The 27,060-nt window shown below is 44.4% G+C and overlaps 1 protein-coding gene across 4 annotated transcripts in view; it reads right to left on the reverse strand.

Moving 5' to 3' along the window:
* smoc2 (SPARC related modular calcium binding 2) overlaps positions 1–27,060 on the reverse strand; it is an 89,993-nt gene that overhangs the window by 34,471 nt on the left and 28,462 nt on the right. For 2 of the 4 annotated variants that reach the window (XM_041866145.2, XM_041866143.2), the window contains exons 4-7: positions 15,361–15,460; positions 14,358–14,402; positions 8,125–8,175; positions 7,763–7,837 (exon numbers count right to left, since the gene is read on the reverse strand). In XM_041866145.2, the coding sequence (XP_041722079.1) occupies positions 7,763–7,837; positions 8,125–8,175; positions 14,358–14,402; positions 15,361–15,460 (271 nt within the window). Of the gene's footprint in view, positions 1–7,762; positions 7,838–8,124; positions 8,209–14,357; positions 14,403–15,360; positions 15,461–27,060 lie in introns of all 4 variants that reach the window. The other 2 variants (XM_041866144.2, XM_041866142.2) reach the window with 1 other exon arrangement.

Genomic DNA, 27,060 nt, shown 5'->3' on the forward strand with positions numbered 1-27,060 from the left:
GCTAAGGTGTATGTAAACTTCCGACTTCAACTGTACGTTTTTATATTCATTTATTTCTGTAGGCGCAAACAGCACGAGTGTGTAGAGGGAGCAGTCGAAACGCAATTGAGTGAGGAGTGAGACACGGAGGGGAAAGGGAATTTAGTGAGCAGAACTGTGTGATGCTTGGCTTCGTTTATTTTTTGTTGTGTCCCTGAAATGCACATGCACAAATGGAACACTATTGTCAAAGCAAATGAATGTTGTTTTCAAGACAAAATTTAGACCAAATAGTTATACAGTATTAGAAAAAAATATATCTCTGGTGTGATGTCACGAGAGGCTGTGTCCTGGAGGGACGTTACATCCCCCTGAGGTGGCTGCAAACCCAGACAGCTATGGCTCCATCTGCTGGTATGGTCGGGAACTCCACCCCTCTATGGCCAATCTTCCCACGCAGCTGAAACAAATGAGGAGCTGATGAGCTGAAGGTTTGGGAAGGGAAGAGACACAGTCTCCAACCTGGGCTCTCTGGAGGACAAGAGTGCTGCACGTCCACTTCCATGAGGAATATAAGGATTTGGAGATACTTACCTTTGGGAAATACTCACCTTTGGATATATGCACCTGTGGAAATACGTGAGAGACATTTGGAAGGACTTTTTGCTGGGTTGGCCACTAGCTGCAACGTGGACTACAGTAAGGCTGGGGAAAAGTTATCTGAGCGAGTGAGAATTATGATTTTGGATGTGGAAGAGACATCCCTGAACTGTTAACCCTTAAAGAGCCACAAGAGAACAGAATGTTGTTATATTTTCGTTAATTTCCCAAGACCTATAATAAAATCCTTGTTTTGTTTGAACCTTGTCTCCTTGCACTACTTGAGCAATCCCGCTGAAAGCTGTGTAGCCTCTCGTGACGTCACACTGGTTAAAGATCGAGTTTTGAGGTCAGTTCGAGTACTCGAGTACTTGATTACTCAGTCCCATCCCTACATTGTTCCTGTACCCAAGAAAGCGAAGATAACTAAACTAAATGACTAATCGCCCAGTAGCACTCACTTCTGTCATCATGAAGTGCTTTGAGAGGCTAGTTAAGGATAATGATCATATCACCTTGTCAGAGACGGGCGTAGGTGTGGTGTGGTGTGGAATCAAATGCAGGATGCAGATGCAAGTCCAAAATACTTTAATAAAGTCCACAGAATGAACGGCTACAAACAGAGCCGGAGGCACAAGGAAAATAACGCACTCAGCGTAAAAATACAACAAACGCACAACAGTGCGGACTCTCTATAAAAATAGAGCACAAACTGACTGGCAACACCTGCTGACATGGAACAACTACACACAACCACACGACAGAAACAACGAGAACTTAAAGGACACATAATCAAGACAAAATGAGAAACAGGTGTACCAAAACAGACCAAACCAAACGAATACAGAAACAACGAACGGTGGCAGCTAGTACTCCGGGGACGACGACCGCCGAAGCCTGCCCGAACAAGGAGAAGGAGCAGCCTCGGCAGAAACCGTGACAGTACCCCCCCCCTTGACGCGCGGCTCCAGCCGTGCGCCGACCCCGGCCTCGGGGACGACCAGGAGGACGCGGAGCAGGGCGCGTGGGATGATCACGATGGAACTCAGTCAGAAGAGACAGGTCTAAGATATCTCTCCTCGGCACCCAGCACCGCTCCTCCGGACCGTACCCCTCCCACTCCACGAGATATTGGAGACCCCCCATCCGGCGTCTCGAATCCAGGATGGACCGAACTGTGTACGCCGGAGCCCCTCGATGTCCAGCGGGGCGGAGGAGTCTCTGCTATCTCACAGTCCTGGAGTGGACCAGCTACCACCGGCCTGAGGAGAGACACATGGAACGAGGGGTTAAAATTCTTATAATCAATAGGAAGTTGTAATCTGTAACACACCTCGTTCAACCTCCTCAGGACTTTAAAAGGCCCCACAAACCGCCGACCCAGCTTCCGGCAGGGCAGGCGGAGGGGCAGGTTTCTGGTCGAGAGCCAGACTCGATCTCCCGGTGCGTACACCGGTCCCTCACTGCGGTGGAGATCGGCGCTCGCCTTGTGTCGACGGATGGCCCGCTGCAGATGTACGTGAGCAGCGTTCCATGTCTCCTCCGAGCGCCGCACCCACCCATCCACCGCAGGAGCCTCGATCTGGCTCTGATGCCAAGGTGCCAGAGCCGGCTGGTACCCTAGTACACATTGGAAAGGAGTGAGTCTGGTGGAGGAGTGGCGAAGGGAGTTCTGGGCCATCTCGGCCCAGGGAACATACCTCGCCCACTCCTCCGGCCGGCCCTGGCAATACGACCTCAGAAACCTACCCACATCCTGGTTTACCCGTTCAACCTGCCCATTGCTCTCCGGGTGGTAGCCCGAGGTAAGGCTCACCGAGACCCCCAAGCGCTCCATGAACGCTCTCCAGACTCGAGAGGTAAACTGGGGGCCTCGATCAGACACTATATCCTCGGGTACCCCGTAATGCCGGAAGACGTGAGTGAATAGGGCCTCAGTGGTCTGTAGGGCAGTGGGGAGACCCGGCATGGGAAGGAGACGACAGGCCTTCGAGAACCGATCCACAACGACCAGGATGGTGGTATTTCCCTGGGAGGGGGGAAGGTCAGTAACGAAATCCACCGAGAGGTGAGACCAGGGTCGTTGTGGAACGGGCAGGGGTTGTAGCTTACCCCGGGGCAGGTGTCTGGGTGCCTTACACTGGGCACACACCGAGCAGGAGGAAACATAAACCCTCACATCCCTGGCTAACGTTGGCCACCAGTACTTAGTGCTAAGGCAGTGCACCGTCCGGCCAATCCCTGGATGTCCAGAGGAGGGTGACGTGTGAGCCCAATATGTAAGTCAATCCCGAACCTCGAGCGGAACGTACGTCCGACCCACAGGACACTGTGGAGGGCTAGGATCGGTACGCAACGCCCGCTCGATTTCGTAATCGACCTCCCACACCACCGGTGCCACCAGGCAAGACGGCGGGAGTATGGGCGTGGGCTCAACGGACCTCTCCTCCGTGTCATACCGCCGGGACAGGGCATCTCCCTTACCGTTCTGGGACCCAGGGATGTACGTGATCTTAAAAACGAACCGGGCCAGAAACATGTTCCACCTAGCCTGGCGAGGGTTCAGTCTCCTAGCTGCCCGGATGTACTCCAGGTTTCGGTGGTCAGTCAAAATGAGGAAAGGGTGTTGAGCCCCCTCAAGCCAATGCCTCCACACCTTTAGGGCCTGGACCACGGCTAGCAGCTCCCTGTCCCCCACGTCATAATTTCGCTCCGCCGGACTGAGCTTTTTAGAGTAAAAGGCACAGGGGCGGAGTTTCAGGGGCGTGCCAGACCGTTGCGAGAGCACGGCCCCTATACCGGCTTCAGACGCGTCTACCTCGACCTGGAATGGTAGCGCGGGATCCGGATGCGCCAGCACCGGCGCCGAGGTAAACAGGTCCTTCAGTCTCCCAAAAGCCCTATCAGCCTCAGCAGACCACTGCAGGCGCACCAGACCTCCCTTTAGAAGAGACGTTATGGGAGCTGCCACCTGTCCAAAACCCCGGATAAACCTCCTGTAGTAATTCGCAAAGCCCAAGAACCGCTGCACCTCTTTAACAGTGGTTGGAGTTTGCCAATTACGCACGGCCGACACACGGTCAACCTCCATCTTTACCCCTGACGCAGACAACTGATAACCCAAAAAGGAGACAGACTCCTGGAAAAACAGACATTTCTCTGCCTTGACATATAGGTCATGCTCCAACAATCTCCTCAACACTCGGCGCACCAGGGCTACATGCTCGGCTCGGGTAGAAGAATACACCAGAATGTCGTCAATGTACACGACCACTCCTTGCCCCTGCATATCCCGGAAGATCTCATCTACGAAGGATTGGAAGACTGAAGGAGCATTCATTAACCCGTATGGCATGACGAGATACTCGTAATGACCCGAGGTGGTACTAAATGCTGTCTTCCATTCGTCTCCCCTCCCTAATACGCACCAAGTTGTATGCGCTCCTGAGGTCCAATTTTGTAAAGAACCGCGCCCCATGTAAAGACTCCGTCATAGTCGCAATCAGAGGGAGTGGATAACTGTATTTCACAGTAATCTGATTGAGACTGCGGTAATCAATACACGGGCGCAAACCTCCATCCTTTTTCTTCACAAAAAAGAAACTCGAGGACGCAGGGGAAGTGGAGGGCCGTATGTATCCCTGTCTCAGAGACTCGGCTATGTAAGTCTCCATAGCTCTCTTCTCCTCTTGAGACAAAGGACACACATGGCTCCGCGGAAGCGCAGCTCCTACCTGGAGGTCTATCGCACAATCCCCCTGTCTATGTGGTGGCAACTGCGTCGCCCTCGCCTTACTAAACACAAGTGCTAAATCCTCATACTCGGGGGGAATGTGCAATGCGGGCACTTGGTTTGGACTCTCCACCGAGGTCGCCACTACGGAAACGCCCAGACATCGCCCTACACACTGGGCAGACCACTCCTTAAGAGCCCTCTGTTTCCACGAAATAGAGGGATTATGGGTAATCAACCAGGGAAGCCCCAGCACCACCGGATACGCAGGAGAGTCAATAAGATATAGCTGTATAGTCTCCTCATGACCCTCCTGCGTCCCCATCCTAAGTGGAGCTGTGACCTCCCTAATCAACCCCGATCCCAACGGACGGCTATCTAGAGCATGTACAGGGAAAGGATTGTTGACAGGAAGGAGGGGAATCCCTAACTCTGCACAAAATCTCCGATCTATAAAATTCCCAGCTGCGCCTGAATCTACTAGCGCCTTATGCTGGGAACGAGGTGCAACCTGTGGGAAGCAAACAGGTATGGTTAGGTGCACAACAGAGAGCTCTGGGTAAGTGGGGTGCCTACTCACCTGGAAGGACTCCCCAGTACGTGGCCTGCCGTCTCGTCCCCTAGGAGACCCCCCCCCAGCACCTGGCCGCAGTGTGTCCTCCACGGCCACAGTTGGTACAGGGGTTGGTTCCCCTGGGGCTCCTTTTCCTCTCCTCTCTAGCGCCAGCACCCCCGAGCTCCATAGGACTAGGCTTGGAGGTGCTGAGGGCCCGCTCATTCCACCCTGCGTCTGCCGCTAGAGTCCGGAACTCCAGTGCGAACTCCTGGTCGCTCCTCTTCCCCTGTCGGAGGTAGAATAGACGTTCTCCCGCCGCCTTCCCCTCAGGTGGATGGTCGAATACAGCCCTGAAGCGACGGGAGAACTCCGCATAGGTGATCGTCGCGGGGTCTATTCTCCTCCATTTGGCGTTGGCCCACTCCAACGCCTTGCCGGTGAGACAGGAGATGAGGGCGGAAACGCTCTCGTGTCCCGAGGGCACCGGGTGTACGGTGGCGAGGTAGAGTTCAACTTGTAGGAGGAAACCTTGACACCCGGCAGCTGTACCATCATACGCCCTCGGGAGCGAGAGCCGAATCCCACTGGGTTCCGGAGCGTGGACAAAGGGACTGACCGGTGCTGGTGGTAATGTGGGAGGAGGCGTGGGTGCCCAACTGGTCTCCAGGCGATGCAGGGTATTCATAACTCCCTGCAGAGCGTTGGTGATTTGAGCTATCCTGTCATCCTGTCCGCGGACGCGCTCCTCCCATGACTCGGTCGCTGCTGCTGCTCCTGCTGATTCCATGAGTGGTGTGTAGTTCTGTCAGAGACGGGCGTAGGTGTGGTGTGGAATCAAATGCAGGATGCAGATGCAAGTCCAAAATACTTTAATAAAGTCCACAGAATGAACGGCTACAAACAGAGCCGGAGGCACAAGGAAAATAACGCACTCAGCGTAAAAATACAACAAACGCACAACAGTGCGGACTCTCTATAAAAATAGAGCACAAACTGACTGGCAACACCTGCTGACATGGAACAACTACACACAACCACACGACAGAAACAACGAGAACTTAAAGGACACATAATCAAGACAAAATGAGAAACAGGTGTACCAAAACAGACCAAACCAAACGAACACAGAAACAACGAACGGTGGCAGCTAGTACTCCGGGGACGACGACCGCCGAAGCCTGCCCGAACAAGGAGAAGGAGCAGCCTCGGCAGAAACCGTGACACACCTCCACCTTACCCGACAACCTAGACCCACTACAATTTGCAAACCGCACCAAGAATGCTGTTCATCGACTACAGCTCAGCCTTCAACACCATAGTGACCTCCAAGCTCATCACTAAGCTTGGGGTCCTGGGTCTGAACCACGTCTTGTGCAACTGGGTCCTGGACTTCCAGACTCTGACATTGATCGTTCTAATATTTTTGGGATTTACGTGTATTGTTAGGTATTACTGCACTGTTGGCGTTAGGAACATAAGCATTTTGCTACACCTGCAAAATATGTGTATGCGACCAATACAATTTTATTTTATTTTGATTTAAAAAAGAGGAGAGGAGAAGACACAATGGAGGAGCAGGAGGAGTGTTCGGAGACAGTGTGTGCAGACTGCTTTATCAGCCCCCCACTGCACTGTTTACTGGCATTAAGGGGCTAATGACTGAACAGAGGTCCCTGTGCTCAAGTTAAGTAAATATTTACACACACACACGCACACACACACACACATAGAGACTTTTTCCCTGTATCTAAAGCAACAAGCATTTATATCTGCATATTTTTTCCTTAAACATTCCCAAACACAGTTCAATGCTCTCCCATGCATTAACTGATCCGTAGAGTCAGGGACTTACTTTGGCTCCACCGAAGAAATATATCTATCCAAGAGTCCCACCAGGATTCAATCAGATCACTCCCTGTAGCCGACTTTTCCTTATGCCACACAGCTCTCCAGCAGAGCTTTAAAGCATTAAACTTCTATGCCAACACATTTTTTTAAAGAGCTCCAATGGGCCATTGGGGGCTTTCATCACTTCTTTCTTTCTTTCCTCTACTTCTTCTTTGTGGCTTCCCTCTGGGCTCAGAAGCAACAGTAGGATAATGCATATCCCCTTTGTCTTTGTTTGTTTTCATTTTACAAGAGCTTTAGCCCCACAAAGACCCCAAATACCTCATTGGCTCTCTTAACTCTCTCTTCCTCTGCCTCTCTTTACTTTTTTTTCTCTCTCTGTGTCTCTCTTTTGATTATTTATTTTTATTTTTCAAGAAGCCTTTTTAATAGATAGAAATCCAATACCCTACAAAGAGCACATGGGAGTACATGGGTAATCAAAACCATCAACACTGCGTTTGCAACGTTTTCATTGGTCGAAAAATCAAGACTGAGCGATTCACACGCATGCATGTACATGCACACGCACACACACACACGTATTACGACATAGACACCAAAAATAGCATTGTTTCATACAGCAAACAGTAATTTTCACCAAATGAGTAGATGGGAGTAAATAACAACGCCATTGATCCATGCAATGAGATCAATCTGTGCGTTAGAGGATAGACTGAGCCAGGGGAATGGAGAGGGTACTGCAATGTGCTGACAATTACAGGCACATGGCATAAGAAAAAAGAGAGAGACAGAGCTCGAAACCATCATCAATTGAGAATACAGGATACTCATCCCATATACTAATATCATATAGATCAGTGTATCCCATTCAATACTCTCATTCAATACTTAATCATACTAGTCTTTCTTCTACTAAGAGTTTCTCACAACACTCTCTTGCTATTTTTAAAAGAAACTAAAGGCTGCAAGAGCTGCATCAATTCAGTTCACAATGCAATCCAAAAAACAATCATTTAATAGGTAGAAATGCCTCTTGAACTCACATTGTGTTCTGGTCCTGTTGTTCTGCCGGCTGCGGACCTGCTCTGTCCAGAGGGTGGGGTACTGAGAAATTATGTCTGAAAGAGGATTGCAGAATTGATTAAAGAATGTTCAATCAAACGCACATTGACACATCATCCATCACAGAAGTTTACTGGTGAGGCAGAAATGATCCTGACCCTTTTTCGAATACTGAAACATGTCCTTTCTTGTGTTGTTGAGGTGAAAACAAGGTAACTCATGTATTACTTTCACCAGCCCTACCAATTCCGATTTGTGATTACTTGAAGGAATGAAGGAAGGAAGGAAGGATGAATTTCTGAACTATTCAAACAGGGCCCAGAAAGGAAGAAGAAGAGCTCACCTTCCTCATCTGTCGGGGAATTCGGCTCCACAACTAGGACGGTTGACTCATCTGCGTTTAGAATGGAAAAGATTTGCAAGGAAACTACAATTGAGAGTGTATGCTAGATTTTTACAACACTAAATCAACCCATTACAGATTTGCACATTGCCCGGCCAAGAGTGGTAGACTGGGGGATGAGAGAGAGAGAGTCGAGAGTTGTAAGAGGAGAGGAGGGACACACAAGGTGTCAGTGGTTGTACAGTACATATAGTGGTCATAGTTGGACATGAAGAGTGGAGAGCTTTCATAATATTCATCATCATCATCATCATCATTAAAATGTGTTAGTGGCTATTCAACGACACATAATACCAATACCTATCTTCAGACACCAACACCATCCCCTTTTGTCAATGGAAAATGTATGGGAAAGTATAAGTAACATATGTATACAGTACATCTCAAGCTAGGGTGCAGCACAAAGTTAACGAGAAGGGATGTGAAAGTTGCTAAAGGCTGACACTACTTTGTGTTATACACTTCTCCATCCCTCTGTGGATCTGCATGTGAGGAATGCATGAGTTTGTGGGCGTACATGCGTGTGTGTACCGCTAGCTGAAGAACAGGAGAAAGGAGAGGAGAAGGCGTGCAAGGCCCAACCAGAGGAATATGCAACATCCAGGCGCACACATGTTCCAGATGAATCAATTAACAAGAGGGTTGGGGTTGGGCTTGGTGTTTGTTTAGGCTCTGTTTGTTTGTATGATTTTAAGGGGGGAGTGGGGGGAGGGAGGATTGGGAAATGGGGGCTAGTTGGGCTCTGGCTCGTTAGTGTAAAGCCCAGAGCCACAGGTGTGGGTAACCTCACAGCAGGTCACAGAGGAGGGCTCAACCACTGCAATGACTGACTGGGGACACAGGCTACATCCCCAATGATACCCTGTCCCCTATATAGTGCAATATTTTGGGCCAGGGCCCATGGGGCTCTGGTCAAAAGTAGTGCTCCATGTAGGGAATAGGATGCCATTTGGGACACACAGTGTGGATCACACTAGTCCTACATCTGCCCTTACGGGAACTATAGAGATTGAAGAATGTCCCATTTTACGTTAATTCAATGGACAATAAAGCTTTTGGGATTGATTTAATTTGAACCCTGTCAGTCTTCAGTTACAAATTAATTCAGAAATGCACAGGAAGTCATAGCACTATACAGGAAATGAGATTCCAAAAAGGAAGTCATATTTATGACTTGGATATAACATAAACCTTTAATAAAGATTATTCTTTAGCGTTTTAATGGCTGTAATTCCTTTTTTCGTGTGCATTAGGAAGACTGCATGCCATTTCTTGTTACACAGCATTAGTTACTGTCAGTCTTCAATGACCAATTATTTCAGAATGTGTATGAAAGGCCCAATGCAGTCCAAAAATTGATTTTCCTGTGTTTTATACTGAACAAAAATATAAACGTAACACGTAAAGTGTTGGATCCATGTTTCATGAGCTGAAATAAAAGATCCCAGTTATTTTCCTTATGCACAAAAAGCTTATTTACATCCCTGTTAGTGAGCATTTCTCATTTGCCAAGATAATCCATCCACCTGACAGGGTTGGAATATCAAGAAGCTGATTAAACAATATGATCATTACATAGGTGCACGTCGTGCTGGGGACAATTAAAGGCCACTCTAAAAAATGTTTTTCACACAACACAATGCCATGGATGTCTCAAGTTTTGAGGGAGAGTGCAACTGGCATACTGACTGCAGGAATGTCCACCAGAGCTGTTGCCAGATAATTTTATGTTACTTTTTCTACCAATTTCTCTACGTCGTTTTAGAGAATTTTGCAGTACGTCCAACCGGCCTCACAACCGCAGACCATGTGTGTGGTGTTGTGTGGGTGAGCGGTTTGCTGATGTCAACGTTGTGAACAGAGTGCCCCATGGTGGTGGTGGGTTTATGGTATGAGCAGGCATAAGCTACGGACAACGAACACAATTACATTTTATCAATGGCAATTTGAATGCACAGAGATCCTGAGGGCCATTGTCATGCCATTCATCTGCCGCCATCACCACATGTTTCAGCATGATAATGCATGGCCCCATGTCGCAAGGATCTGTACACAATTCCTGGAAACTGAAAATGTCCTAGTTCTTCCATGGCATGCATACTCACCAGACATGTCAGCCATTGAGCATGTTTGGGATGCTCTGGATTGACATGTACGACAGCGTGTTCCAGTTCCCGCCAATATCCAGCAACATCGCACAGCCATTGAAGAGGAGTGGGCCAACATTCCACAGGCCACAATCAACAGCCTGATCAACTCTATGCGAAGGAGATGTGTCGTGCTGCATGAGACAAAGGGTGGTCACACCAGATACTGACTGGTTTTCTGATCCACGCTGTGACCAACAAACGCATATCTGTTTTCTCAGTCATGTGAAATCCATAGATTAGGGCTTAATGAATTTATTTCAATTGACTGATTTCCTTATATGAACTGTAACTTTGAAAAATCTTTGAAATTGTTGCATGTTGCATTTATATTTTTGTTCAGTGTAGTTGAATGGCGCCGGAGGGGATGGCTGCCGTTTTATGGGCTCTTAACCAACCGTGCTATTTTGTTAGTTTTAGTTGGCAAATCTGACCATAATTATATCCTCCGGATTCCTGCTTACAAGCAAAAACTAAAGCAGGAAGCACCAGTGACTCGGTCAATAAAAAAAGTGGACAGATAAAGCAGATGCTAAGCTACAGGACTGTTTTGCTAGCACAGACTGGAATATGTTCTGGGATTCTTTCGATGGCATTGAGGAGTACACCAAATCAGTCATTGGCTTCATCAATAAGTGCATCAATGATGTCGTCCCCACAGTGACTGTAAGTATATACCCCAACCAGAAGCCATGGATTACAGGCAACATCCGCACAGAGCTAAATGGTGGAGCTGCCACTTTCAAGGAGCGGGACTCTAACCCGGACGCTTACAAGAAATCCCACTATGCCTTCCGACGACCAATCAAACAGGCAAAGTGTCAATACAGGACTAAGATCGAATCGTACTACACCAGCTCCAACACTCGTCAGATGTAGAAGGGTTTGCAATCTATTACAGACTACAAAGGGAAGCACAGCCGCGAGTTGCCCAGTGACACGAGCCTACCAGATGAGCTAAATTACTTCTATGCTCTCTTCGAGGCAAGTAACACTAAAACATGCATGAGAGCATCAGCTGTTCCGGACTACTGTGTGATCACGCTCTCCGTAACCGATGTGAGTAAGAGCTTTAAACAGGTCAACATTCACAAGGCCGCAAGGCCAGACGGATTACCAAGATGCGTTGACCAACTGGCAAGTGTCTTCACTGACATTTTCAACCTTTCCCTGTCTGAGTCTGTAATACTAACATATTTCAAGCAGACCACCATAGTCCCTGTGCCCAAGGACACTAAGGTAACCTGCCTAAATGACTACCGAGCTATATCACTCACATCTGTAGCCATGAAGTGCTTTGAAAGGCTGATCATGGCTCACATCAACACCATTATCCCAGAAACCCTAGACCCACTCCAATTTGCATACCTCCCCAACAGATCCACAGATGATGCAATTTCTATTGCACTCCACACTGCCCTTTCACACCTGGACAAAAGGAACACCTGTGTGAGAATGCTATTAATTGACTACAGCTCAGCGTTCAACACCATAGTGCCCTCAAAGCTCATCACTAAGCTAAGGACCCTGGGACTAAACACCTCCCTCTGCAACTGGATCCTGGACTTCCTGACGGGCGCCCCCAGGAGGTAAGGGTAGGTAACAACACATCCGCTACGCTGATCCTCAAGATGGGGGCCCCTCAGTCCTGTACTCCCTGTTCACTCATGACTGCATGGTCAGTCACGACTCCAACACCATCATTAAGTTTGCCGACGACACAACAGTGGTAGGACTGATCACCGACAACGATGAGACAGCCTATAGGGAGGAGGTCAGAGACCTGGCATTGTGGTGCCAGGACAACAACCGCTCCCTCAACGTGATCAAGACAAAGGAGACGATTGTGGACAACAGGAAAAGGAGGACTGAGCATGCCCCCATTCTCATCGACGGGGCTGTAGTGGAGCAGGTTGAGAGCTTGAAGTTCCTTGGTGTCCACATCACCAACAAACTAACATGGTCCAAGCACACCAAGACAGTTGTGAAGAGGGCACAACAAAACCTATTCCCCCTCAGGAGACTGAAAAGATTTGGCATGTGTCCTCAGATCCTCAAAAGGTTATACAGCTGCACCATCGAGAGCATCCTGACTGGTTGCGTCACTGCCTGGTATGGCAACTGCTCGGTATGAGGGTAGTGCGTATGGCCCAGTACATCACTGGGGCCAAGTTTCCTGCATTCCAGGACCTCTATACCAGGCGGTGTCAGAGGTAGGCCCTAGAAATTGTCAAAAACTCCAGCCACCCTAGTCATAGAGTGTTCTCTCTGCTACCGCATGGCAAGCGGTACCGGAGCGCCAAATCTAGGTCCAAGAGGCTTCTAAACAGCTTCTACCCCCAAGCCATAAGACTCCTGAACATCTAATCAAATGGCTACCCAGACTCGGCGCAGGTGACAAATACAATTTGATTTGATTAATAGACCGATAAGAAAGAGTTCCAAACCTCTCTGCCAATTTATAGTTTTAGGTTTTCCCCTCCCAGCTGTCAGACAGTCCTAGCTAAGTTCTTGCTTGAGAAATCGCTCTTTGTTAATAAGCTTTTTTGGTTAATTTGTTGACTATTTTAATTTCAAACAATCACAGTAAGGTACTTAATTGTTACCCAAAAATTATTTGAGATTAAAACAGCTGCATTGGACCTTTAAGTTAAGTCTTCAAGTCCCATCATAAATGTGGGTGGACAGTGTTAATTATGGAAGATATCTGGTTCCCACTTTGATGTTTGTTTCTAATAACAGACAGTTGATGAGGCCGTCTAAGGAGGCGTAGATATTGATCGGCCTCTGGCCGAATCAAAATATTTATGCAATCAAAGCTATTTTCAGTGTCGGGATACCACAAATCTATGGTTTATTCTGGTTTTAACCATCCTGTTTATCCAACCAATTCAAGCTGAACTACACTCTCTGGTTGTGGCCAAAATGGCACCCTATTCCTTATGTAGTGCATTACTTTTGGTCAAAAGTAGTGCACTACATAGGGAAAGGGGTGCCATTTAGGATGCACTCTCTCTCTCTGGCCTCTGCATTTTCTCTGACTCTAATAACAGTTGACCTATGGGTAATGACTTGGCTGGGCTCAGACAACCTCCATGCTCTGGGTTTAAGCTGTTTACTGAAAAGAGGCGCAGACATAAACGTCACACAGTGAAGAATATCACGACCCGGGCTCTGGAATCAATCGGAAACTTCCCCCCAATTAACGTCATCCTTCACAGGATTCACAGGATTTCAAATCATCATGCCCTTAAAATGAAACTCAGAAACGTGTGTGGTTCAGTTGTGAGGTAGAGAGAGAGAATCAGAGGATAAAGGAGGTAAAATGTTAGGGAGGACTGAGAAGAGCATTGTATCTGATGTTTCTGAGGACACCGCTGCTGAAAGGAAAGAAAATTATTTGTGTTGGTGAGTTAAGTTGGTGAGTTCTGCCACTCTCAGGGCCCTTCACCATCTCTGTCTGGCTTCTGGTAAAGACAAGCAGAAATGGACAATGGGGTCTTATGCCCTTTCACAATATTGTGCCGACCCTGAATCAAACTTTACTGGCTTGATCTTTTTTCCCACATTGTCTTTTTCATTATGGTTCCAGCAACTATGGTGGATGTGTAACCAGGCCAGCTCAGTACAGTTTGGTTTGGCCTGGTTTGGCTCAGTAGTGTGAAAAGCCCTTTAGTCTAGCTGCTGGTAGTAAACTTTATACAAGCCAACCACAGCCTCTCTTCTCTCTGGCCTAGTTACTGTGTAACAAGCTGCCTTTTATTCCAGCCCTGAGGCTGCTCTCTTGCACTCTTTCAATTGACAAAATAATGGAAAGGCAAGCTATAACAGGTGACCATCCTGTATGATGTACATATATTACAGATTCAAACACACACAGGTGCATACACACAAGCACACACATGCACTCACTCACACACTCCCTTAGGCACGGATGAATGCACACCCACTATAGACACATAAAATATACCCAAAACAACAGTTTGATCATGTTATTGCCAAGGTACTAATGTACTATGTACTTACCTGATTTTCCGGGTTCTCTTGTGCTAGCTCTCTCGTGTTTTGACCCTGAAAATGGATAGCAGTTAGTGTTTCTTATTGGACAAGTCCAGGTAGTCCCTCTCTGTTTCAGTCACGACCAAAGAGTCCTAGTACATCAACCAGTGACTTCTATATCCGCCATGCTTTCAATCATTGGCGTCGTACTGTGACACCAACACGGACTGCAAACCCAAACCCACACCCTGAGTTCTCTGTAGTTGCCTCACAACTCAAATCACACTGACTTTCCAATTGAGCCACAAAGAGGGAAAATATAGGGACATGTGGCATTGGTTATTTGATTGTTTGGCAGACTCTGTTATCCAGGAACGCTCACATTCCGTACAGTTTAACTTTGTTGCTCAACTCCACTGCAGGATTTTCTGCTGGGCCTATTTACACCATGTAGTCCCTGAATTGAGCAACATCCTCGGACTCCTAGGCTGCATCCTAAATGGCACACTATTCCCTTTATAGTAAATAGCCCTTATGGGCCCTAGTCAAAAGAACTGTGCTCCATAGCGAAAAGAGTGACATTTGGGATGCACACCTAACCCTCAGAGCCCAAGGTCTGCTGGGTTCTGACTTTCCCATAGGGAAGTGGATTACATGGTGGTCCACACAAATATGTCTCATAATCGAAAGAATGTCAAGTTGGTTCACTGTGTAAGTGGATTGAGCAAGCATTGTCATTGTTACTCAGCTACATGGTGCTAAAGCTAAATTACAATAAACATAATTACTGTAATATTTGGATACGGTTCTCCACTGTCAGCAACTGATCAATCAACAACAACATTGCGACCACATTGTAACCAAAAAGTGGCAGAAAATAAATAAGCAAACACATTAACACATACACAATTATGCAAGTCCAGACGCACACACACATGCACGCACAGAGTATCCAGCTACAATAACAACTACATGGTCTCCAACACAAATAAATTATTAAAAGGAGCCAGGTTGGGAGGATTGTACCTACCTTGGCATCGGGGCTTCTTATTAGCCACGGCTGAGCCACTGATAGGACGGCCATTGGGCGTGACACACCAACAGTAGCCTGTGTAACTATGACACTGCACCTGTAATCAACACAGCATGGCATTAGAGCTCAGCACAGGATAACATGTCACATAGACAAAATAACACTGAAGGAAAAGCTCCTTCACTAGAGACATTGGAGTCTTTCAAAGTATGCAAGTTATTTAAAGGGATACTTCGGGATTTTGGCAATGAGGCCCTTTATCTACTTCCCCAGTCAGTTGAACTCGTGGATAACATTTTAATGTCTCTGCGTGCAGTTTGAAGGAAGTTGCTAACTAGTGCTAGCGCAAATGCTAACTAACGTTAGCGCAATGACTGGAAGTCTATGGGTATCTGATTGCGCTAACGCTAGTTAGCATTGGCTTGCGAAACTACCTCTAACTTCCTTTATACTGGACACAGAGACCTCATTGCCAAAATCCTGAAGTATCCCTTTAAGAGCAGGGCTGGTTTCTCAAAGGCATCTTAAGGCTAAGTTCATTGTTAGAACCTTCGTAGGAGCATCGTTAAATCTCCAAGCTGTTTCCCAAGACAATTATTATTAACGTTGCACTTGAAAATGCTCGGAATCTAACGCCTGCTTCAGACCGCTCGTAGAACAGCTAAGTGCATCGTTAGATTCTTTTTTGCCTTGTAGCATACATTTGTACAAAGAAGATCTCAGCTAAACATAGAATCACATGGTTTATCCATCTCTCTGTGACCGCCAATAATTTCAGAGGGGTATCCTACGAAGCAAGCTAGATCTACTTAGGGATTTCTAAAGCTAATCAGCTTCAGTTAGCTTCACATTCCAGCTCAGGCTTCATCCATACTACGACGGTGGATATTACTCGTCCGCCTGCTGCTAACTCTAGCAGGCTTGTAACTATGCGTGCATGTCGTGCATGGCTTGTTGAATGCCGACTCTTCATTGAGACAATGCTGAAACATCAATCCATGGGCGAGTCAGTGCCACATTTTAATTTGTGTCAAAATCAAAATGAAAGAAAAGGTCTTGCAAATTATTTGGTATTTGGTGTGCTTTGGTCTGCTTATCAGTGCACAACCACAAGCATCTTTTTTCCCACTCCTATCAATAAAATAATTGTATTAAGTCATTCAAAATTGTTACTATGTGTGAAGTTAAATGCATTCTGTCATTACTAAACGTGTAATGTAATATATTTTAACGACTCTTTTTTATTTTATTTTATTAAATATTAAAATCTGTCATCTTCCTCAAATGAAGGGGATGATGATGTAATGATGACACAATCTGATTTCATTGGTCCTCAACTCGTGGCTCAGTCATTTCATTCAGGGTAAGTGGAGTTAGCTGTGAGTTAGCCTGCCCCGCAGCAGGTTAGTTCTGAAGGATTCATTGCCATAGAAATGTACCTGGCTGAAAGGTGAGCCGCTTTCATATGACCGTTTATTGATACAAACAAGCGACGTATAAAAAGATGATTCAAATGAAAACTGAGATGACTGCGTTACAATATAAACAGTAGGAAATAGACCTATTTTTATCATATTGAAATACATTTCATGTTCAATCAATTGAGTTCCAATTTGCTACTTGTAGACTATTGTCTGTAATTTGTCTCAATATATTTCATGATGTGTAGCCTAACATGCGCAATGATGTGCCAAATCGGTGATTTAGTGTATTTCTATTGGGTAAGCATTAGAATAAGTCGCCTCAATATTTGCAGCCGTAGGTGGTAATATCTCTCTAGGAGCCTGTCCGTCGTCAGTATTGTGAAATAATTATAATGTTAAGGTAAGATTTCTATGGAGAAAGCTGATCCCAGAGCAGCACTCCTTTTCTTTTGATCCTATCAATATCGACACACATTCCACTTAACAACCGCTCTCTCTGCATTGAGTTTTGGGAAACGCATGTAACATTTTCGGTCGTTGTAGGAAAGATGCATCGTTAAAAACACTCGTAAACCTAAGTTCCATCGCTATCGGGAATCTGGGCCCAGGTCTGTTTGTATGTTTTGTATTGATTCATTCATTCATCATTCAAATCCTTCCATAAGCACTTTCTATCAGTATCAATGCATGCAGTTAATTGTTTGGTTAATTGTTTCAATTGTGTGTTAATTGAGCAGATTGGCTAGTTTTGCATGGCAGGTCACATTCCAGGTGTACCTAATTAGTTAATTCCTCAAACCAGAGTATAATACAGGTATATTCAGTATATTCTGAAAGGTGAGGTTCTTTTAAGAACAGCCAATCCGTTTTGTTTTAACATGCTCAAAAACTATTTTTAGAAAGTTTTATTCTCCGTGTATTTTCAGGGGACGCCCAGCCTTGTCACATATGGTGGCAGTGGTTGGATAGTTACCCCTAGCGGTTATGGGGGCCCACATTTTCTGTAGAAGGCTTTACACTGAGACATTTTTGCAAGAGCAAGCAATGTCGAGGCCATCATCTACCAGCACCAAGCCATGGTTCAACAGGATGTGGGCAGGTGGCAACTGGTGTGTATCCTCTGGAGGACCAGCATGGAAGACCACTGAGAAGGGGAAGCGGTTCTGCTCCCGCTGAGGAGTACAGCAGTTCCATTTAACATTTTAGTCATTTAGCAGACTCTCTTATCCAGAGCGACTTACAAGCGCAATTGGGTTAAGTGTCTTGCTCAAGGGCATATCGACAGATGTTTCACGTAGTCGGCTCGGGGATTCGAACCAGCGACCTTTCGATTACTGGCCCACCACTCTTAAGTGCTACCTGCTGCCCTCAGTGCCCAGGCTGCAGTGTCCTGGGAGTGCGGTGGAGGCAGCTCGTGGCTCGAAGTGTCTCCGCCCGCAGTGGCCGTTATACCAAAAGGGGGAACTACAGGAGGACCTAGATAAAGTCAGGGGACTGTCCTCTTGAGGCTGTATGGGGAACTGCAAGGATATATGTGTTTATTGACAGTGTGCTGGATGAGTTCAAGGCCTTCAAAACTGAACTGTATTGGCAGAAGACTCCCTGGCTGCATTTACACAGGCAGCCCAATTCTGATCTTTTGCCGAATTATCTGATCTGATTGGTCAAAAGACCAATTAGTGGCAAAGGTTCAGAATTGGCTGCCTGTGTAAAGATTCAATTTGTATCACACTTTTCATTACAGCAATAATCTCTAAGATGCTCTTAAAACAACAAAACATTTCAGAAGTGAAGGAAAGGCTCCTGGTACTCTTAAAGTATGCAAGTTATTTAAGAGCAAGTGTGTTTATGTTTTGTATTGATTCTTTCATCATTCAAATCCTTCCATATTTAAGAGAGTGGCTGAACCAAAAAAACGACTTCTCTAGATAAATGGACTGTGGCATCGGTAGTAGTCATAAATATCAATTCTAGTCCAAAAATGGTTAAAAAGTGTAAGTAGTGGGATAAATTTGGTCATAAAGTCAGTTTTTTCCAAAACAAAGATTTGTGACGTTGCTGATTTCCTGGGATATTTGAGGGTTGGATTTGGATTTCAATCATGCCCACTAACTCGGGACAGCTGTCTTGCAGCACCAAATGATCGGAGCATGCTGCACAGCTGCAGACTACCAATCGTAGCAGCAGAATCAACCTACAGCACGTCCATTTCTTTACAGACAGCAGAACTACCCAATTGAGTAGTTAGCACACAGAGCCTGGGGACTTGTTTGATTGACAATTCCTCCATGCAGATCTCCTCTAGAGCAGTGATGTTTTGGGCCTGTCGCTGGGCAACACAGACTTTCAACTCCCTCCAAAGATTTTCTATGGGGTTGAGATCTGGAGACTGGCTAGGCCACTCCAGGACCTTGAAATGCTTCTTACGAAGCCACTCCTTCGTTGCCCGGGCGGTGTGTTTGGGATCATTGTCATGCTGAAAGACCCAGCCACGTTTCATCTTCAATGCCCTTGCTGATGGAAGGATCGTTTTCACTCAAAATCTCACGATACATGGCCCCATTCATTCTTTCCTTTACACGGATCAGTCGTCCTGGTCCCTTTGCAGAAAAACAGCCCCAAAGCATGATGTTTCCAACCCCATGCTTCACAGTAGGTATGGTGTTCTTTGGATGCAACTCAGCATTCTTTGTCCTCCAAACACAACGAGTTGAGTTTTTACCAAAAAGTTCTATTTTGGTTTCATCTGACCATATGACATTTTCCCAATCCTCTTCTGGATCATCCAAATGCACTCTAGCAAACTTCAGACGGGCCTGGACATGTACTGGCTTAAGCAGGGGGACACGTCTGGCACTGCAGGATTTTAGTCCCTGGCGGCGTAGTGTGTTACTGATGGTAGGCTTTGTTACTTTGGTCCCAGCTCTCTGCAGGTCATTCACTAGGTCCCCCCGTGTGGTTCTGGGATTTTTGCTCACCGTTCTTGTGATCATTTTGACCCCACTGGGTGAGATCTTGCGTGGAGCCCCAGATCGAGGGAGATTATCAGTGGTCTTGTATGTCTTCCATTTCCTAATAATTGCTCCCACAGTTGATTTCTTCAAACCAAGCTGCTTACCTATTGCATATTCAGTCTTCCCAGCCTGGTGCAGGTCTACAATTTTGTTTCTGGTGTCCTTTGACAGCTCTTTGGTCTTGGCCATAGTGGAGTTTGGAGTGTGACTGTTTGAGGTTGTGGGCAGGTGTCTTTTATACTGATAACAAGTTCAAACAGGTGCCATTAATACAGGTAACGAGTGGAGGACAGAGGAGCCTCTTAAAGAAGAAGTTACAGGTCTGTGAGAGCCAGAAATCTTGCTTGTTTGTAGGTGACCAAATACTTATTTTCCACCATAATTTGCAAATAAATTCATTAAAAATCCTTCAATGTGATTTTCTGGATTTTTTTCCCTCATTTTGTCTGTCATGGTTGACGTGTACCTATGATGAAAATTACAGGCCTCTCTCATCTTTTTAAGTGGGAGAACTTGCACAATTGGTGGCTGACTAAATACTTTTTTCCCCACTGTACAACTGTCATTCCTTTAGACAAAGTCAATAGTATGGTGGCTCAGGTTGTTGAGGCGATGCAACAACCAATGGGCTAATCCTGCCAGTTCACGCTGGGTTTAGATGAAAAAAGTGTCCCAACTACAGCGCTGCGAATTGCACACCACTGTAGTTACTCTCCACCGCTCACACAGCAACACTGCTCAATGAACAAATGAATGTTTGGTGGGAAAGACGGGCCAAGAACCGAGAGTTATGCTAATTATCGCCATCTACTTGGGAGGTGTGAATTGCAGGCTGTAACCACATGTCATGTGTTCAGGTAGAAGCCATTAGCCTAGCCATTAGCCCAAACAAAGAAAACAATGTTTCAAAGTTGATACATGTGCATCAGGTATATTTATGTGGGTGAGTCAACATATTTGAATGTGATTGAATACGTTATTAACAAAGTGTGCTCCATTTGAGGTAGAAATAAACAAATGGCAGCTTTGGTTGTTTACAGCCTTGTGGCTATTGTAGTCTTGACTGTAGAAAAACAGGAATCTCTGAAGTTGTCCCAGGTGAGGCAGGCATGCGAGGGAGGGGAAACTGCGAAATCACAATGAACCATCTTAGCAAAGGAACACGGCCAATAACTCCAAGGGAGTTATAGCGAACATAACACACCCACATCAAACCACACCCCCAAGACGCAAATCACCTTTTTCTTAATGAGAAGGAGGAAAACTGAGGCGAAATCAGTGAGTTCAGCCCCCCTGTAGCCCTTTCCACTCACAGCCCCTGTCATCCTGTATACGGGTTGAAAATGGCAGATTGTCATTGATAAGCGCCTAAATTGGAACGCAGTGGCTGTACAGTAACATGCTATACTTGACGTCAGAGATCAGGTTCTCCGCTTCACAGCACTGTATGGGTTTTCAATGACAGCCTTTATAAACTTGAGCACTGTGCTTGACAAGAAGATGCCCCCATTCCTCCTGCTAATTGGGCTATTTTTGCACATTTGTTGTTGTCTGAGTGAGGGAAATGCTGTAAATCGAGAGGAGTCGATGTGTTTTGAAAGATGAGGCTTTGTAGAGATTTTTTTTCTATTGATAATGTAAAATTAACAGCCAAACAGAAAGACTCATGTGAAGGTGAAATTACAGAGGAGGAACTTCTGGATGCAATTAAGGACTTTAAGTCTGGGAAAACTCCAGGGTTGGATGGCATACCAGTCGAAGTATACCAAACATTTTTTGATATACTAAGAGGACCGTTATTAGCATGTTTTAACCACTCCTATGTAAATGGTATATTATCTGACACTCAAGAAGAAGGTCTGATCTCATTATTACTGAAACAGGATACAAGTGGAAAATATAAAGATCCAGTCCATTTAAAAAATTGGAGGCCCCTTACACTTCAGTGTTGTGATGCTAGAAAAATCTAGCAAAATGTATAGCGCATAGAATTAAAAAGGTATTGTCGGATATTATTCATTCTAATCAGACAGGTTTTTTATATGGAAGATACATTGGAGATAATATAAGGCAAGTATTGGAAACAATAGAACATTATGGAAAATTGGAGAAACCAGGCCTGCTATTCATAGCAGACTTTGAAAAGGCATTTGATAAAGTACGACTGGGGTTTATATATAAATGCCTGGAGCATTTCAATTTTGGTGAATCTCTTATAAAATGGGTCAAAATCATGTATAGTAACCCTAGGTGTAAAATAGTAAATAATGGCTATTTCTCAGAAAGTTTTAAACTGTCAAGAGGAGTGAAACAAGGTTGTCCACTATCGGCATATCTATTTATTGTGGCCATCGAAATGTTAGCTATTAAAATCAGATCCAACAATAATATCAGGGGATTAGAAATCCAGAGCTTAAAAACAAAGCTGTCATTGTACACTGATGATTCATTTTTTCTTTTAGATCCACAACAAGAATCACTCCACAGCCTCATAGAGGATCTAGATACATATTCTAACCTCTCTGGATTACAACCAAATTATGACAAATGTACTATATTACGTATTGGATCAATAAAAAATAAAAAATTTACATTGCCATGTAGTTTACCAATAAAATGGTCTGATGGTGATGTGGATATACTCGGAATACATATCCCAAAGGAAATAAATGATCTCACTTCAATAAATTATAATAGAAAGTTAGCAAAAATAGATAAGATCTTGCTACCATGGAAAGGTGGGTGCCTGTCAATTTGTGGAAAAATCACAGTGATTAACTCTTTAGTATTATCCCAGTTTACCTATTTGCTTATGGTCTTGCCTACGCCTAGCAAACAGTTTTTTAAATTATATGAGAAAAAATATTCCATTTTATTTGGAACGACAAGCCAGACAAAATTAAACGGGCCTATTTATATAATGAATATGAATTCGGAGGACAGAAATTATTAAATATTAAAGCATTAGACCTATCATTAAAAGCTTCAGTCATACAAAAGTTATACTTAAATCCGAACTGGTTCTCTAGCAACTTAGTAAGATTGTCTCACCCAATGTTCAAGAATGGCCTTTTTCCCTTTATTCAGATTACAACCTCTCACTTTCAGTTATTTGAAAAGGAAATAATCTCCCAGATTTCACTATTTCTTAAACAAGCCATAGAAAGTTGGTTGCAATTTCAATTGAATGCTCCAGAAACGACAGAACAAATAATGCAACAAATATTGTGGTTAAACTCAAATATACTAATTGACAAAAAAACTCTTAAAAAAAAAAAAGAAAGAAAAAAAAGGTATAATCTTTGTAAATGATATCATCCGTAGGACTGGTGGAGTTATGCCGCACAATCAGCTAACAAAAACATATGGAAATGTCTGCTCTACCCAAAATTACAACCAAATAATTGCAGCCTTACCGCAAAAATGGAAGAGGAAAGTGGAAAGAGGAGAAAGTAAGGAACTTATCTGTCGGCCTTGCATTAAAGAACATAATGGGTTAAGGAAAACTGTGATAAATAAACAAGTATATCAGTTTTATTTAAGGACCAAAGGATTGCCAGCCGTCCCATATAGATTGCAAAATAGTTGGGAAGAGATTTTTGACGTACCGATCCCATGGCATAGTGTTTATGAACTGATACGCAAAACGACACCGGATTCAAAACTTAGAATCTTTCAATTTAAATTATTATATACAATTCTTGCTACCAATAGAATGTTATTTATATGGGGGATACAATCTTCCCAGCTCTGCAGATTTTGCGGCGAAGAGACAGAATCATTAGATCATTTGTTTTGGTACTGTCCATTTGTAGCTTGTTTTTGGACACAGGTCCAGGAATGGCTAAAGGATTGCAATATTTACCTGGAGCTAACCCTGCAGTTAGCACTACTGGGTGATCTGAAAAGTCATAGTCAATCGATCAATATCATAATAATACTGTTAGCAAAAAATGTTTATTTTCAATTCACAATCTGTAGAAACAATGAGAATAGAAAAGTTCAGAACTTTTGTAAGACATCACAGTACAGTTGAAATATATATGGCATATAGAAATCCTATATGGATGGTGTTAAAAGATAGATGGGAGGTGTTGAATGGAATTGAAGGATGGGACTCACAACAACTAACAACAAACAATAACAAGATAACTAATAATGTAGGCACGCTGTGTCCATAATAAGTGTATGGGTTGTAGGTTGGGAGCTTTTGTGAAGGAGCACAGTTAGAAAGAGATGGCATATAGAAGCAAACCGGATGGACATCATGAAAATGATCGGAAAGGTTGAGAGTAGAAGAAGTTCAGGAGAAAGAACAAACAAAATGTAATTACTGTAAAATTGACTGTGTCCATAAAATGTAGATAGTGGGTATGGGCTGGAAGTAGAGGCCTAGGCATTGTTGTTCACTAGTTTACTCCAAGTGGGGAAAGGGTGGCGGGGTTGGAAAGTAATGAAGGGGAATATATATATTTTTTTAAAGGATATGTATGTATGTATGTATGTATGTATGTATGTATGTATGTATGTATGTATGTATGTATGTATGTGTGTGTGTATGTGTATGTGTATATATATATAAACATGGGGGATTGGAAGTGATGCAGACAATTACATTGATGGAAGTTACAATACAGTGAGGGAAAAAAGTATTTGATCCCCTGCTGATTTTGTACGTTTGCCCACTGACAAAGAAATGATCCGTCTATAATTTTAATGGTAGGTTTATTTGAACAGTGAGAGACAGAATAACAACAAAAAAATCCAGAAAAACGCATGTCAAAAATGTTATAAATTGATTTGCATTTTAAATGAGGGAAATATGTATTTGACCCCCTCTCAATCAGAAAGATTTCTGGCTCCCAGGTGTCTTTTATACAGGTAACGAGTTGAGATTAGGAGCACACCCGTAAAGGGAGTGCTCCTAATCTCAGCTTGTTACCTGTATAAAAGACACCTGTCCACAGAAGCAATCAATCAATCAGATTCCAAACTCTCCACCATGGCCAAGACCAAAGAGCTCTCCAAGGATGTCAGGGACAATATTGTAGACCTACACAAGGCTGGAATGGGCTACAAGACCATCGACAAGCAGCTTGGTGAGAATGTGACAACAGTTGGTGCGATTATTCGCAAATGGAAGAAACACAAAAGGTATGTCAATCTCCCTCGGCCTGGGGCTCCATGCAAGATCTCACCTCGTGGAGTTGCAATGATCATGAGAATGGTGAGGAATCAGCCCAGAACTACACGGGAGGATCTTGTCAATGATCTCAAGGCAGCTGGGACCATAGTCACCAAGAAAACAATTGGTAACACACTACGCCTTGAAGGACTGAAATCCTGCAGCGCCGCAAGGTCCCCCTGCTCAAGAAAGCACATATACAGGGCTGTCTGAAGTTTGCCAATGAACATTTGAATGATTCAGAGGAGAACTGGGTGAAAGTGTTGTGGTCAGATGAGACGAAAATTGAGCTCTTTGGCATCAACTCAACTCGCTGTGGTTGAAGGAGAAGCATTGCTGCCTATGACCCCAAGAACACCATCCCCACCGTCAAACATGGAGGTGGAAACATTATGCTTTGGCTGTGTTTTTCTGCTAAGGGAACAGGACAACTTCACTGCATCAAAGGGACGATGGACGGGGCCATGTACCGTCAAATCTTGGGTGAGAACCTCCTTCCCTCAGCCAAGGCATTGAAAATGGGTCATGGATGGGTATTCCAGCATGACAATGACCCAAAACACATGGCCAAGGCACCAAAGGAGTGGCTCAAGAAGTAGCACATTAAGGTCCTGGAGTGGCCTAGCCAGTCTCCAGACCTTAATCCCATAGTAAATCTGTGGAGGGAGCTGAAGGTTCGAGTTGCCAAACGTCAGGCTCGAAACCTTAATGACTTGGAGAAGATCTGCAAAGAGAAGTTGGACAAAATCCCTCCTGAGATGTGTGCAAACCTGGTGGCCATCTACAAGAAACGTCTGACCTCTGTGATTGCCAACAAGGGTTTTTCCACCAAGTACTAAGTCATGTTTTGCAGAGGGGGTCAAATACTTATTTCCCTCATTAAAATGCAAATCAATTTATAACATTTTTGACATGTGTTTTTCTGGATTTTTTTGTTGTTATTCTGTCTCTCACTGTTCAAATAAACCTACCATTAAAATTATAGACTGACCATTTCTTTGTCAGTGGGCAAACGTACAAAATCAGCAGGGGATCAAATACTTTTTTCCCTCACTGTATATCTGCAATATTAAGCTGATCTACCACCCAAAAAAAAATGAAAAAGAAAAGATGAGGCTTTGAGGATTATAATAAATACCACTTTGATGTCATACAAGCAAACCACTCACCCTTGAATCCAGATGTGCACTTCACATTAAACATATTTGAAAACTCATGTAATTTACAGTATCAATGTTTATGATCGCTATTTTTGATCCACAGTTATAAGGATGACAAGCGTTATACCCTGGCTTGTCCTGAACAGAATTAGCCGATGTTTGTCATATTGTGAAGAAAATGTGCCATGGAACACACACTTGAATGCACTCATGACTCCATTCTATGCGCACCAAAATAATTACAATCTGTTTGTCTGAAGTGCCTTTTGAAAGCCTAACACTGTAAGATCGTATTTTATAACTTAGCGAGCCATGTTGGCAACAGAATAAGCGTTCAAATAATGCACTTTAAAATGTAACGTTTTTGGATTGCGTAAACAACAACAGTAATTGTGTGATGGTGGGGATGCAGGGCTGTGTTCCAAACAATAAACCTCAATGGCAAAGCTAGGAGAGCTAAAAGAAAAGCACCTTATAGCTCTTTCCTTGAGTCATAAAAGTGCATTGAAATTACTTAGGAACTGTGCACAGTTTGGAGAGGTGTGGCCACTTTGCACCTACTCCGAAATGTCAGTTAATGTTCTTATTATGATGTTACTGAATTTATCCAGAATATTTGTATATTTTGTTATTGAGAAATGCTGTGAAAAGTACAGTAAATGTCAAATGCACATAAAATCAACAGTGTAATGTTTCGATTCAGTCTTGTCAGGTGAACTGTTGTCTCACCTTTGGTCTGATAATTTCCCCATAATCTCCAGTGTTCTCTTTCCATTGTTACTATGGTCATACATATGCTTTTTATAGTTCTTCTGTTGGAAACATTTCAATTTGGCCCTATCCATATAGGCCAGGGCTCTCCAACCCTGTTCCTGGAGAGCTACCGTCCTGTAGGTTTTCACTCCAACCCTAAT

Source organism: Coregonus clupeaformis, chromosome 37 (assembly GCF_020615455.1).
Source record: "Coregonus clupeaformis isolate EN_2021a chromosome 37, ASM2061545v1, whole genome shotgun sequence".
Taxonomy (NCBI): domain Eukaryota; kingdom Metazoa; phylum Chordata; class Actinopteri; order Salmoniformes; family Salmonidae; genus Coregonus; species Coregonus clupeaformis.